The sequence below is a fragment of the Chrysochloris asiatica genome, unplaced genomic scaffold (assembly GCF_000296735.1).
Source record: "Chrysochloris asiatica unplaced genomic scaffold, ChrAsi1.0 scaffold00080, whole genome shotgun sequence".
NCBI lineage: Eukaryota > Metazoa > Chordata > Mammalia > Afrosoricida > Chrysochloridae > Chrysochloris > Chrysochloris asiatica.
In genome coordinates, this window is record NW_006408598.1 from 948,945 (window position 1) to 962,576 (window position 13,632).

Sequence of the window (13,632 nt, forward strand, 5' to 3'; positions counted from 1 at the left end):
ACTTGCCTAGTTCTTGAAGGATAGTAACATTGACAGAGGGAAGTTCTTGAGCTAAACCTGAATTGATCTTATCTGTTTATGAAGTACTGGCCTTGTAGAACTACCCTATGTTGGGGATTGCCAGAGATGAGGATAGGACCAGAATGTAAAAACAAAACAAAAAACAAGGGAGACAAACTAAGGGTTAGAAGTTTTTTAATTTTCAGGTTTTTAATTTCTAAGGCGCTCTGGTGGCGCTGTGGGTTAGACATTGGGCTGTCAACCTCAAGATGAGTGGTTTAAACCCACGAACTGCTTCCAGGAAGGAAGATGGGACTGTTCCCATAAAGATTAGCCCCAGAAACCTTTTATAGAGTACTTGTGAGTTGGATGAAAACTATTCAGTGGGGATTCTACCTCCCCTCTACACACACACACACACACACACACACACACTCTGAAACTAAATTCCCACTTGAAAACTTGTAAGACAACCACTTCGTGCCTTTATCACACACACACCCCACGAAAAGAGAATATTTTGATGCATTTTTATTTTCTACATGTGACCCAGAGCAAGTTTTGTTGTTAGGTGCCATCGAATCTTTACCAGCTCATAGCAACCCTCTGCAAATCAGAACGAAACACTGCCCTGTCCTGCCCCAACCTCACAGTTGTTGCTACATTTGAGCCCATCACTATTCCCACTGTACCAATCCATCTCGTTGGGGGTCTTCCACTTTTTCTCTGACACTCCATTTTACCGAACATGGTATCCTTCCCCAGAGATTGGTCCCTCCTAACAATATGTCCGAAGTATGAGAGATGAAGTCTGGCCATCCTGGCTTCCAGAGATCATTCTGGCTATATTTCTTCCAACACTGATTGGTTCTATTAGCAGTCTATGGTACTTTGAATATTCTCCTCCAACACCGTATCTAAAATGCATCACTTCTTCTACAGTCTTCCTTACTCACTGTCCAACTTTTGCATGCATATGAGGTTATTGAAAATAGCATGGCTTGAGAAATATCAAGGCAGAGTAAGTTGGGAAAATGAATTTAGTCTTGCTACTGTTATTTAACTTAGAGCATATTGTGAATTAAAATTTTTCAAAAAAATTATATTCCTATCCTAATCTTCATTATTATAACACTTGTTTTTTTTTTTTTTTTTAGCATTTGGTTTCTTCAAGGATTTGCCCACCTCAGAGGTTAAAAATGTCATCCAAACAAGAAATAATGAGTGATCAGCGGTTTAGACGAGTTGCAAAGGACCCAAGATTTTGGGAAATGCCAGAAAAGGATAAAAAAATTAAAATTGACAAGAGATTTCAAGCCATGTTTCATGACAAAAAATTCAAGTTGAACTATGCTGTAGATAAAAGAGGACGCCCCATCAACCACAGTACTACAGAAGACTTGAAACGTTACTATGACCTTTCAGATTCTGATTCAGACCTTTCTGATGAAGATAGCAAAACCCTGAAACAAAAGAAAACGAAGAAAAAAACTCAGACTAAAATAGGAATTGATTCAAAAAATCTAGCAGAGAAGATAAGGAAAGACACTAAGAAAATTAATCAAAAGAATTCTGAAAGTAAAAATAAATTACATACATCTGAAATAATTCAGAAAGTGAAAACCTCTAAGAAGTTAGATTCAAAAACAAGTGCTCAAAAGGATAGCAAAGAATTTAGGCAGAAAGGTTCAAAAGAGGGAAAAACCATTGTTCAACATAGTATGGACTGTTTTCCTAATGAAAAACTAAAGAGAGTTGATTCAGCCATCACCGAAGTTGTGAAATCACCCAAAGTCAAGTGTTTGGAGAAAAGAGAAATGCAATCAGGTTAGTTGGAAAGAATCAGCGATTCTTTGTTGTTGCATTATTTATTTTTATGCTGATCTTTTAAAATATAAACATGCTTTAATATGTATTTTCATTGTATAATGGGAGTGGTCAAATGTTTTATTTGAAAGTAAAAATCTGTGAAAGGAAAACATACCATCGAATGATTATTCTTGCTTCAGTGCCTTAGTGACTAGAAGACAGATAATGTAGATTTAAGATGTGAGGCTAAATAATGATTTTGATACATTTTGATACTAGTAAGCTTTTTAATTGGTAGCGTAGTGGTTACGAATCGGGCTGCGAACCTTAAGGTCAGCGGTTCGAAACTACCAGCCGCTCTGCGGGAGAAAGATGAGGCTTTCTACTCCCGTAAAGATTTACACCCTCGGAAACCCTGTACAGGGTCGTTATGGGTCGGACCCGACTCGACGGCACTTAACAACAACAACAACAAGCTTTTTAATAAATAATCACATGATAAGAAGCAATATGTAAGAATCAGGTAAATAGAATTGAGTACTCATGCATTCCTTCATTTGTGGAACAAAAATTTATTTAGTAATGGAGCTCTGGTGTTGTTATAGGGTAAGTGTTGAACGGCAAGCTTGGCAGTTCAAACTCACCTGGTGCTCTGTGGCAGAGAGATGAAGCTATCTGCTCCTCTAAAGATTTATAGTTACAGAAACTCTATACTGTTAAGCGCTGTTGAGTTGGTTTCAACTCATAGCTATACTATATAGGGTTTTGGAACAAAAGCCTCATCTTTTCCTTGCAGAGTGGCTGGCAGACTCGAACTATGAACTTGTGGTTACCAGTCCAGTGCTTATCATATTGCTAAGTCAGAATTGACTTGATAATGAGTTTGGTTTATAGGTAGCTAGTGGGACCATGGTGGCACTGTAGCATAAGTATGGGACTGCTCATCATAAGGGCAACAGTTCAAACTCACCAGCTGCTCTGGGGAAGAAAGATGAGGCGATCTGTTCCAGTAAAGATTTGTTGTTAAAGTGCTGTTGAGTCAGTCCGACACATAATGACCCTGTATAGGGTTTCAGAGACCTTTAATCTTTATGGAAACAGCCTCATCTTTCTCCTGAGGAGTGGCTGGTGGACTCAAATCACCGACCTTGTGGTTTGCATTCTGGTGTTTATTGTTACAGAGCCACCAAGGTCCTGTAAAGATTGACTGCCTTGGTGGTGTGCCATGGAGTCAGTTCCAACTCTTAACGACCCTGCATAGGATGTCCGAGGCTGTAAATCTTTACGGGAGAAGAAAGCCTCTTCTTTCTTCCACGGAACAGCTGGTAGTTTCGAACTGCTGACCTGAGATTAGCAGCCTGATTCGTAACCACTGTGTTACCAGAGAAACCCTGTAAAACGTTTGATGTGAATCCAATGGCTGTGGATTGAGTTTGAGTTATTGATAGATAGGGCATGAGCAAGGCGTATTTGTCCATCTCAGAGCTACTGCTTCTGTTGTTCCATGCCGTCCAGTCAGTTCCAACTCATAGTGACCCTGAATAGGATTTTTAAGGAGCCGTTTGTGAGTTTGAACTGCCAACCTTGTGATTTGCAGTCCAGTGCTGATCCTGCAGCACCACACCATCAGGAAACAGTGCTAAAGTGACTTAGGAAAGTTCATAGACTTAAGACTGTAATTTGAGTCTTCTGATTATTTCCACCTCACTGTGGCTTACAAGAAATGATGTTGGTTTTAGACTTTAGAAAAAGCATTGTTTATATGTGGAGATTAAATAATTCCACATAGGATCATCTTTAGTTAATTATCTACAGTTATTTAGCAACTACTGCGTGCAAGGGATTTTCTAAATATTATAAGGTAAAAGGTATGTGAGAAATTGCACTGTAGTGTGTGTATTATTTTTAAATATTCAAGCTCAGCACTTATACTGAGATGTAAATAATTAGGTGTGTATGCAAAGAATGTGCCTTGCAACATTTTGGTAAACTTTTTTCTAAAGGTAACCTAACCTTGTTGTTAAGTACCATCGAATCAGTTCTGACACATAGTGACCCTGTATAGGGTGTCTGAGGAATGGCTGGTGAGCTTGAACCGCAGACCTTGCAGTCCAGCGCATTAACCTACAGGGTCACAGCAGGACTCCTTCAACTAAACTAGTGGGGATTCTTTAAATTATGACACAGTCGAACATACCTGTGATACATGGAGCTTTCAAAATAGTTTATTGTGAAAAATGATGAATGGCTCCAACCATTCCATCCAAACCATTTCTCTATTCCTCAGTTGGATTCCATAATTCAGTGCAGTGGCCACACAGAACTTAGACACCACACTCACAGATACGGGGTTTCAGGGAATTTAACAGGTTACAATACTGTATCAAGAAATGATGACACAGTTGTTCCAGTCAGCTGCTGATAAATGCTCACAGGGCACGCCACTCCACCATAAGCTTCAGCCTGAAGGCACTTGACTGTAGCTCCTCAATTAAGTGCCTGGAGTCACCCCATTCTAGAAGCAAGTTTCTGGCCCAAAGTCACACAGCTTTACTTGCTCTGTGGGCTGAGAAACCCACTGCTCTGTCCTGTGTTCTGCTTGGTTCTGCTGTTGCTACTCCATCGCTCCAGTGTCATGGTTTTTCATCCCTGGGTTGAGGAGCTTCATTATGCAGGGATACTGGGATACAAGGATGTACTCCACACCTGGCACTTCTTTGATGATGGTGAGATTGTCCCTCTTCTGCTGCTGAGATAACTTATTTTATATTTGGGCTAGAGTTTCAAGTGTTTTCAATCATAATGAACTCAATATTAACATCCAAGCTGAATTGTATCTTCCTTTCAGTATGTTCTCCCACCTTCTCTTACCCAGACCCAGCAGAGTTAAAACTTGGTGGGAGTTACAAACTATGGTTAGAAGAGACGTTAAATATTCCTCTAGTCTGCAGTTATAAAATAGAATAAATGGTATGACCAAATTTACATATTTTTTTAAAATTTAGTTTACCATAGAAAAAAACTTAGGAGCTGTGTACAAAAATGTTAATAATATCTCTGGATTAAAAATTACTAGTTATCTTTACTTTCTTCTTTAAATCTTAATTTTTTTTTAGTAACTGCATAAGGTGAAGACCAATCTTTGCAGTCTCTATTAGATTAATACCTTCAAGCATTGATTGTTGTTGTTGTTAGGTGCCATCGAGTCTGTACCAACTCATAGTGACCTTATGCACAGCAGAACGAAACACTGCCCGATCCTGGGCCAACCTCACAATCGTTGCCATGCTTGACCCCATTGGTGCTGCCACTTTGCCAATGCATCTCACTGGGGGTCTTCCTCTTTGTCTCTGACCCTCCATCCTACCAAACATGATATCCTTCAAGCATTAAAGACATTTATTTTTGTAATCTCACATTATCTAACATAAGGCCTCTGACATATTTCTACCTGGTGGAGTCTGAGCATATATTTTTTGAATGAGTAAATACTCTGTATGTGTGTATTTAATAAAATATTTTAGCATCTCCCCTGCATCAATTTATTATACAACCTAAAAGTGTGATATGTATGAAGATTTTAGATGATACTCAGAATTTTTTATTTTATTATGGTAAAATAGCTGTAACAAAGCATTTGACTGCTTGGTCTGTCATCAATGATATCTTTTTATGCGGGAGAGGGGGTGCTTTCCATCATTCTAAACAATCTGTTTACCAGTACAACCCCACTAGCCTTTCCCCAAACCCCTGGTGGTGGAGGTGGTGTGCCGTGGAGTCAGTTCTGACTCAGTAACCCTGCAAATCTTTACAGGACAGAAAGCTTCATCTTTTTCCCACAGAACAGCTGGTAGTTTTGAACTCCTGACCTTGAGATTAGCAGCCCGATTAGTAACCACTATGCTACCAGAGCTCCTTCCCTACGCCCCTAGTAAGCAGTAATACATTTTTGTCCCTGTGCATTTATTTGCCTTTTCTAGAAACAGGCAGTCTTCAGGTTAGGAATGTCTAGATGATGGCTACCTGCTTATCCTTTAATGTTAAGGAAATCTACCCTCACTTTGAGAAGATGGAACCAACACTACTGAGAATAAATTCTTATTACAATCACATTCACTTGTTGTAGATGCAACTTTCAATTCATTGAAAATGCTTCAAGCCTTGTCTTGCGTTTTGTCACATGTACTGACTGGTGGTGGTTGGTGTGCCATGGAGTAGGTTCCAATTCAAAACTACTCTACATAGGGTTTCCGAGGCTCTACATCTTTATGGGAGCAGAAAGCCTCATCTTTCCCTCACAGAATGGCTGGCAGTTTCGAACTGCTGACCTTGAGGTTAGCTGCCTGACTTGTAACTACTAGGTTACCAGAGCTGTTACTCCCTATTTGTACTATTTCAAGACTAAGTAAAACCATAAACACTTGTTACAACTTAGGAATTCTGCTTAAAAACCCAGGTACAGATCTTGTTTGTAACTCACGGGCTGCCTACATGAGGGGTTTCTTACTTATATAGTGCTGAGATAATAAAAGGTAAGCACTGGACTGTAAAGTTGGTTTGAACTGCAAGGTCGGTGATTCAGATTTACCAGCTTTTCATTGGAAACCCTATATAAGATCACTGTGAGTCGGAACTGACTTGACTTAACACCATAATAGTAAAATACCACAAGTGAATGATGACTCTAACAAACAAAAATGTATTCTCACAGTTTAGTAGGCTAGAAGTCTAAAGTTAGAGTGCTGGCTCTAGGGGAAGACTTTCTTTTTCTGTCTGCTCTGGGGAAAGGTCCTTTCTACTTGTAGCATCTATAGGTCCGGTATTCCTTAGATATCCCCCTATGTTTTGACATTAACCTTCACAGTGCCAGGGACCCCCGGTCAAAAAGCCACTTTCCCTCTTTCTCAGTTTACTTCTCTCTCCTCTCATCTTTGTGAGATGAAAGATGGTGCAGGACACACCCCTGGGAAAACTCTTACATCAGATCAGGATTGTTATGGGATTTAAGGGTATTGTCTGGATAAATGCCATCCAATCAGTTATATAAAACCACCACCACAATATCTTTGGAGTTCTGGTGTGGTGCTGTAGGGTAAGCACTTGACTTTTAACTGCATGGTCGGTGGTTCACACCCACCAGCCCCTTCTTGGAAATCCTATACAGGGTCACTGTGAGTTGGAACTGACTCAGTGGCACTTGACAATGACCAACAATTTTTCACAGTAGCTGCCATTTTACATTCTTACCAGCAATAAATGGAAGTTCCAGTATCTTCCAATATTTAATAGTTTTCTGGTTTTCTAATCATCATCAAAATGTTAATATATTAGTAGTAGTTTATGTCTTTATTTCAGCATCTTTGAAAATCACCCTGTCTTGTCTGTGACTTCGCCTGGTGGGTTTTCTGAGTAGTCAAGGTGATTTCAATATGAAAATGTCATCATTTCATTTCTGCCAACAAGTCAGTAGTTGTTAATGACAAAGTCTATGGTTTTGGGGTAGTCTGACTGCTACATAATATCCAGCTTCATTTCTTACTGGAACTCTTGCTATCAGCAATCCAATATGCTTGCCAGACTTTTTTCCTACAACTGTACTTTAACAGACGTTTTCCTTGTTTTTGAAGCCCTCTATTAATCTAATGGACTACTAAACTTCTCTTCATCTTTCAAATAGCAACACAGCTCTCATTCCCTCAGAGATCCCTTCTATGTGCTCATATAACACTATTCTTTCTTAGTACTTGTCTTAGGAATGATTTTCATTTTTGTATGTGTATTGATTTTATTTGACTAGTGTTTATGTATCCTCTTCATTTGACAGGAAGTTCAGTGAGACTTTTATATATATTACACACCTAGCACTCTGTAGAGGACCCCTGATGGCATTGTGGGCTATATAATAAACTGCTAACCTCAAGGTTAGAATTTCACATTTCCCACTCCTCAGCTGGAGGAAGATGAGGCTGTCTGCTTCTGTAAAGATTTACTATCTGGGAAACCCTAAAGAGCAGTTTTACTCTGTTCTGTAGGGGATCGCTGTGAGTCAGAATCAACTTGATGGCATTGGGTGGGTAGCACTCCATAGATACTAGTGAAATAAATAGATGGATTTACTTGCATGATCTGATTATATTTAAGGTTTCTATTACGTAACTTAAGGAGCTCTGGTAGCATAGTGGTTACAATTGGACTGCTAACCTCAAGGTCAGCAGTTTGAAATGACCAGTCATTCCTTGGAGAAAGATGAGGCTTTCTGCTCCGTAAATATTTACAGCTTTGGAAACCCTGTGCAGGGTTGCAAAGAATAAAATCGACTCCACAGCACACCACTACTACCATTAAATAACTTGGAATCCTGGTATGTTGCTGTAGGATAAACACTGTACTATTGACCACAGAGTTAGCATTTCAAACCCACCAGCTCCTCTTCTGAAACCCTATTCAGGGTTGCTGTGAGTCAGTATGGACTCTACGGCACTTAACAACATTAAGTATTTTGGTTAGGCATACATTTTAATGAATTTGCATTTTCCTTCAGTTTCTCATAGAATTGTATTTTTTACTGTGTTTGATACCAAAATAATTCTTATTCAGTTTAACTCATTGTTGGCTGATTTCTCCCCCTTTGCAGTGGTTCCACTCATAATGGCAGGAAACGATTATGAAAAGTTAACAGAAGGTAAACAGTTGGATGAAGATTCTTTGGCAGAAGATTCAGAAAGTTCTAGTGAAATATCTGATGAGGAATCTGAAGATGAAATTACAGGAGTTGGTAGAACTTCAGATGATGATGAAAGTAACAATGATGAAGAGGAGGATAAAGATGAGGATGTTGAAGATGATGAAAGTGACAGTGGCCCTGATCTTGCTAGGGGTAAAGGAAATGTAGAAACTAGTTCTGAAGATGAAGATGATGAAGATTTACTTCCTGGAGAATCCACTTTTGAGCATGCTTGGAGAGAATTAGATAAAGATGCTCCTCGGGCTGATGAGGTAACCTTTTGAATGAATAAGATTATTTGTGAAAATAATAATACAAGTAGCTTTTATGAGTGGTAGTATTGCTGTCGTTAAATTAAGTAAGAAAAAAACATTACTGCTAAATAATATTCTTGATTAGTGTTATGATTAAAATTTCTTGCTTTGGAATAAATAGTAAATTAATTAGAAGTTGTCCAAGTAAGGAAGAAGTTTTACATAAATAAAAGTCACAAGTCAGGAAATGCTTGTTTTAGCTTGTTAAGAGCCATTGAGTCGGTTTCGACTCAGCGACCCTGTATAGGGTTTCTGAGGTGGGTTTGAACTGCTGGCCCTGTGATGTGCTGTCCAGTGCTATTGTAGAGCATCACACCAGAAGTCCTGTTTAAGCTAGCAGGGTACACTCCTTCTGCCACACCTGTTAGAAACATTATATGGTAACATTCACTTTGTCTACTATGTGCATAGTTGGCAAAATGGCTTAACATACTTGATAGTTAAAAAATCAGCTCATGCTTATGTCGTGACCCAAGAACGAAGAATGAAAATAGAAAAAGTTTGTATCTGTTGGTGGTTTTGCTATTGTTTGACTCATTTGACGTTCTCTTCGCACATATTGAAACGATTTAGAAAACTACTATATTAACAATTTCAGTATTTGGTAAATGAAGTCAAGCCGTTTTAATTACCTATATTAAGTACTGGTTATGATACACATTGTGTAATGTGATTTTTCATTTTACAGATTACACATCGATTAGCTGTGTGCAACATGGACTGGGATAGAATTAAGGCAAAAGATTTGCTGGCTCTCTTCAATTCATTTAAACCTAAAGGAGGTGTTATATTTTCTGTAAAGGTGAGAAATTATTTTATAAAGGATTAAGTATTTCTGAGCATCTTTAAATTAAATCTGATTTTTTAAACTTGTTAAATTTTCCTACTATGAAAATAATTAATTTGGTAAATTTGATGATAGGCTTCATAAGTTTCCACTCAGTAAAAAGCTGATTGTTTGGTTTTAAATAATATTAATATTAATTAATTTGGAAATTGTCTAATATAAGCATGAAACAAGTATTATTGTTATTGTTAAGTGCCGTGGAGTCGGTTCCGACCCATAGCGACCCTGTACAGGGTTTCCGAGGGTGTAAATCTTTACGGGAGTAGAAAGCCTGATCTTTCTCCTGCGGAGCAGCTGGTAGTTTCGAACCGCTGACCTTAAGGTTCGCAGCCCGATTTATAACCACTATGCTACCAGAGTATAAGTATTGGAAAAGGAGAGGCAAAATTATTGTTAGTCCAAATAAATCAATTAAAAAGCTACTATAATATTATTTTAGTTAAAAAGGTGCCATGTAAGAGTCTTGGAGTGGCAGTGTAGACTAAGCACTGGACTGCTAACTGGAAGGTTAGTGGTTCATAACTACCAGCTGCTCCTTGGAAACCCTGTACAGGTCGCTATGAGTTGGAACCTACTTGATAGCATTTGACAACAACAGTGCTCTAATGAGGAATGCTAAATATACAGAGTTTCCAAGGAGCAACTGGTAGGTTTGAACCACTGATTATGTGGTTCAGAGTCCAGTGCTTATCCTATAGCACCACATTAGGATTACCCAACAAAGGAAAACGAACTACTTATACTAGAAATGTTGTCAAGTGCCACTGAATCAGTTCTGACTCATAGTGACCCCGTATAGTGTTTCTGAGGAACAACTAACTGGTGGGTTGGAACAGCCGACCTTGTGGTTTGCAATCCAAGAATGTAAAATCATTAATAAATTCTATGGCCTAAAGAAGGTAACCTATAATTCTTGATAAATTTGAGAAACTTAAGATTTTGCCACTGGAATGCAAGGTTGATTTGCACCACAAGGTCGGTGGTTCAAACTCACCAGCCACTCCTTGGAAAGCCTATACAGGATCACTGTGAGTCAGAAACAACTTGAAGGTGCTACTCAACAGCCTTATTTGTAGAGAGTCAGCAAGTAGTTAAGAATCTAGAGCCTGGAATATGAGAGACCTAGGTTCAATTGTACTTTGTTAAGTTCTTTCTTAAATGTGTTTTTTCATTGGACAAATGAATATAACAATAGTACTCCTAGGTAGTTGTAAGAATTAAGTGAAAAGGTGCTCATGCAAATATATTTAGTGGTGGTGATGGTATTGTGTACCACTGAGTCGTTTCCGACTCATAGCGACCCTGTATAGGGTTTCTGAGGGGATAAATCTTTATGGTATCAGAAAGCCCCAACTTTTCCTGTGGAGCAAGCTGGTAGATTTGAACTGCTGACCTTCAGTTAGCAGCCCAGCTCATAATTCACTATGCTACCAGGGGTCCTTAAGTATTTAGTACAGTACCTAAAACAACACCCAATTAGTAGTATTTTCTTTAAATATGTTAAAGACGTCATTTCTGTAGTTTTAGTGTTATTGTTAAGTGCTGTTGAGTCCATTCTGACTCGTAGCGACCCTGTATAGGGTTTCCGAGGATTAGCTGGTAAGCTAGAACCACTGACCTTGCGGTTCAAACCAACCTTGCAGTCCAGTTCATTAACCCACATTGTCAATCAACATTTCAGTGACAAGTAAAAGAATACCAGTAATCATCTGAAAGAATCAAAGGTAAAAATAGCTAATGAAGTTTGAAAACTCATACCTATAGAGAGTTAATAAAACATTTAGACATTTTGTGAAGCATTGTTAACAGGTTTTAATGTAAATATGGGAATACACACACACACAAAAAAAAAACATAGCCGGAAGAGCTTACTACATAATTTAGATCAAAATAAGCTTCTTGAATACATGGAGTTGGGACAAGTGGTCAAGTCTCTGGATAGAGAACTAATTCAGATCCTCATCTCATAATGTTGTTGGTAATTGCCATCCAGTTGGTTCCAACTCCTAGAGCCCCAGTGTGACAAGTTAAAACTGCTTCATAGGGTTCTCAAGGTTATAACTTTTCTCATCAGCAGGCCTGCTTCTGGAGTCTCCAAGTGAATTTGAACTGCCAACCTTTTTGTTAGTAGCTACACCTCACAATAAACCTCACAAAAAAATTAATTAGTAAGCCATGATACAGTCACACTCTTAAAAAAGAACAAAGTAGGAGGACTTACTCTAAATTTTAAAATGTACTACTGTTACGGATCATGTAGAAAGTCCACAACACTTTCTACAAAATAGGATATTATGTGATTTGGACGTTATATGAACACCATATTATAGCCTGGTCCTGCTTTCTTTTTAAGCATCCCAACCAAGCTTCATGTGTTAGCTATGCTCAGAGAGGGATTAGCTCTTTTATTTTTAAAGTTTTTATTGTGAATTAAGTGGTAGTTTACATGGGAGAACATTAGTTTTAAACTCATTGTTTCATTGCAATGGTTACAGTCTCCTCCATGCATCATCATTCAGCAGTATCTGCTTCTATTCTTTCTGGGTTATTTTGAGGGAGGAGGAGGAGGAGGATGTACACAAAAACACCCAGGAATTTATAATCGTTTCAACAACCAAAGGGTACATTCTGCAATCCTGCCACCAACACACAGTCTTTCTCTTCCCATGAGTCTAGAGTCCTCAGCTGCTCTCTCTCTCCATGTCCTCATCTCTGCTTTCATCTCTGAGTCACTGCTTCTCTAGGTAGCACATTCCACTGTGTTCTTCTCCCTTGATGGTCCTAGGGTCCTCTGTTCCTTGACTGTAAGATTAAGTACTCCTTTTTGTAACAAAACTTCTACCTTTATAGTTGGGACAGTCGCAATTAGTCATGATAACAATTACTCACTATTGAATCATAAAAATCTTAGAGAGGGATTAGCTTTTATGTTTGGTTGGCAATCCATGTCAGTACTAATTTCTCTATCCTGATGTGAGTCCCTTTAACAGCTTGGAGAATTTTTTTCTTTGTTTTTCATGATTATCAAGTATGATGTGCCTAAATCACAAGCAATAGCATCCACTTATTTCTATCTTTATGATGTCTAGTAACCTTTCACTTCACTTCCAAATAAGTGCTTCTCCTTTGCCTCATGTTGCTGCTATCACTAACATTGGTCATGCCGCTTTGGGGAACTATGAGCATCTCCTGGTTATATTTTTGAAGAAAATTAAGCATAGAGATATTCTTAAAACACTCAAAAGACATGCAGCACACGAGACTGGATACTGCTGCTTGCCTGTGAAAGCATATGCTATTTTACAGTATATTTTAGATTAAAAATATAGTATGTACATAAGCCAGAACATAAGTATGTCTTACGACTATTGAAACGTATGTATTACCCGTTACATATGCACTGTGTCATTATATGCCTGGCAGTGCAATCACTTTGTGTATAAGAGACAAGAGACAAAATGTTGTATGCAGGAAGGTCTTGAATTCACTTCATGTGTTCTCCACTCATGATTTCTTATAGGATGGGACCATGGATATTGCCCAAACAAGTGTTACACAGTGCATGGCTGTATAGTGCTACTGTAATGCTATATTTCAGCCATATCACTAACGGTGTATCAAGGATTAGTATAAATCTAATTTCCATTTGGAAATGGATCCAAGCTTTGGCTTCCCATATCTCTATTTCTTGTTTCCAGCTAGTACTTCTGTGGAATTTCCTTTCTCACCCTAACTTCTCAGAGTTAGTCAAAACTTCCCTGTCCAGAGGTAAATAATGATGTAGGCACAACCTTGGAACAACAGGGCTCCGGGATTCAGAGATTGAGACATGGTTGGAATGGGAAAAAGGGAGGAATAATGTTAAGATGCTTGGCTGTCTTTTGAATCTTGGTTTTCCTTGCATTATATTATAAAATAGACACTGGAGGGGGAGAGAA

At 38.5% G+C, this 13,632-nt stretch overlaps 1 protein-coding gene across 1 annotated transcript in view; it reads left to right on the forward strand.

Annotated features, from left to right (window-relative positions):
* The first annotated feature begins 1,164 nt into the window (after positions 1-1,164).
* The window catches only part of ESF1 (ESF1, nucleolar pre-rRNA processing protein, homolog (S. cerevisiae)), a 95,622-nt gene continuing 83,154 nt past the window's right edge, over positions 1,165-13,632 (forward strand). Inside the window, exons 1-3 of the mRNA XM_006865620.1 lie at positions 1,165-1,827; positions 8,444-8,805; positions 9,536-9,649. Coding sequence (XP_006865682.1) covers positions 1,200-1,827; positions 8,444-8,805; positions 9,536-9,649 — 1,104 coding nt within the window. The 5' untranslated portion in view covers positions 1,165-1,199. The remainder of the gene's footprint in view (positions 1,828-8,443; positions 8,806-9,535; positions 9,650-13,632) is intronic.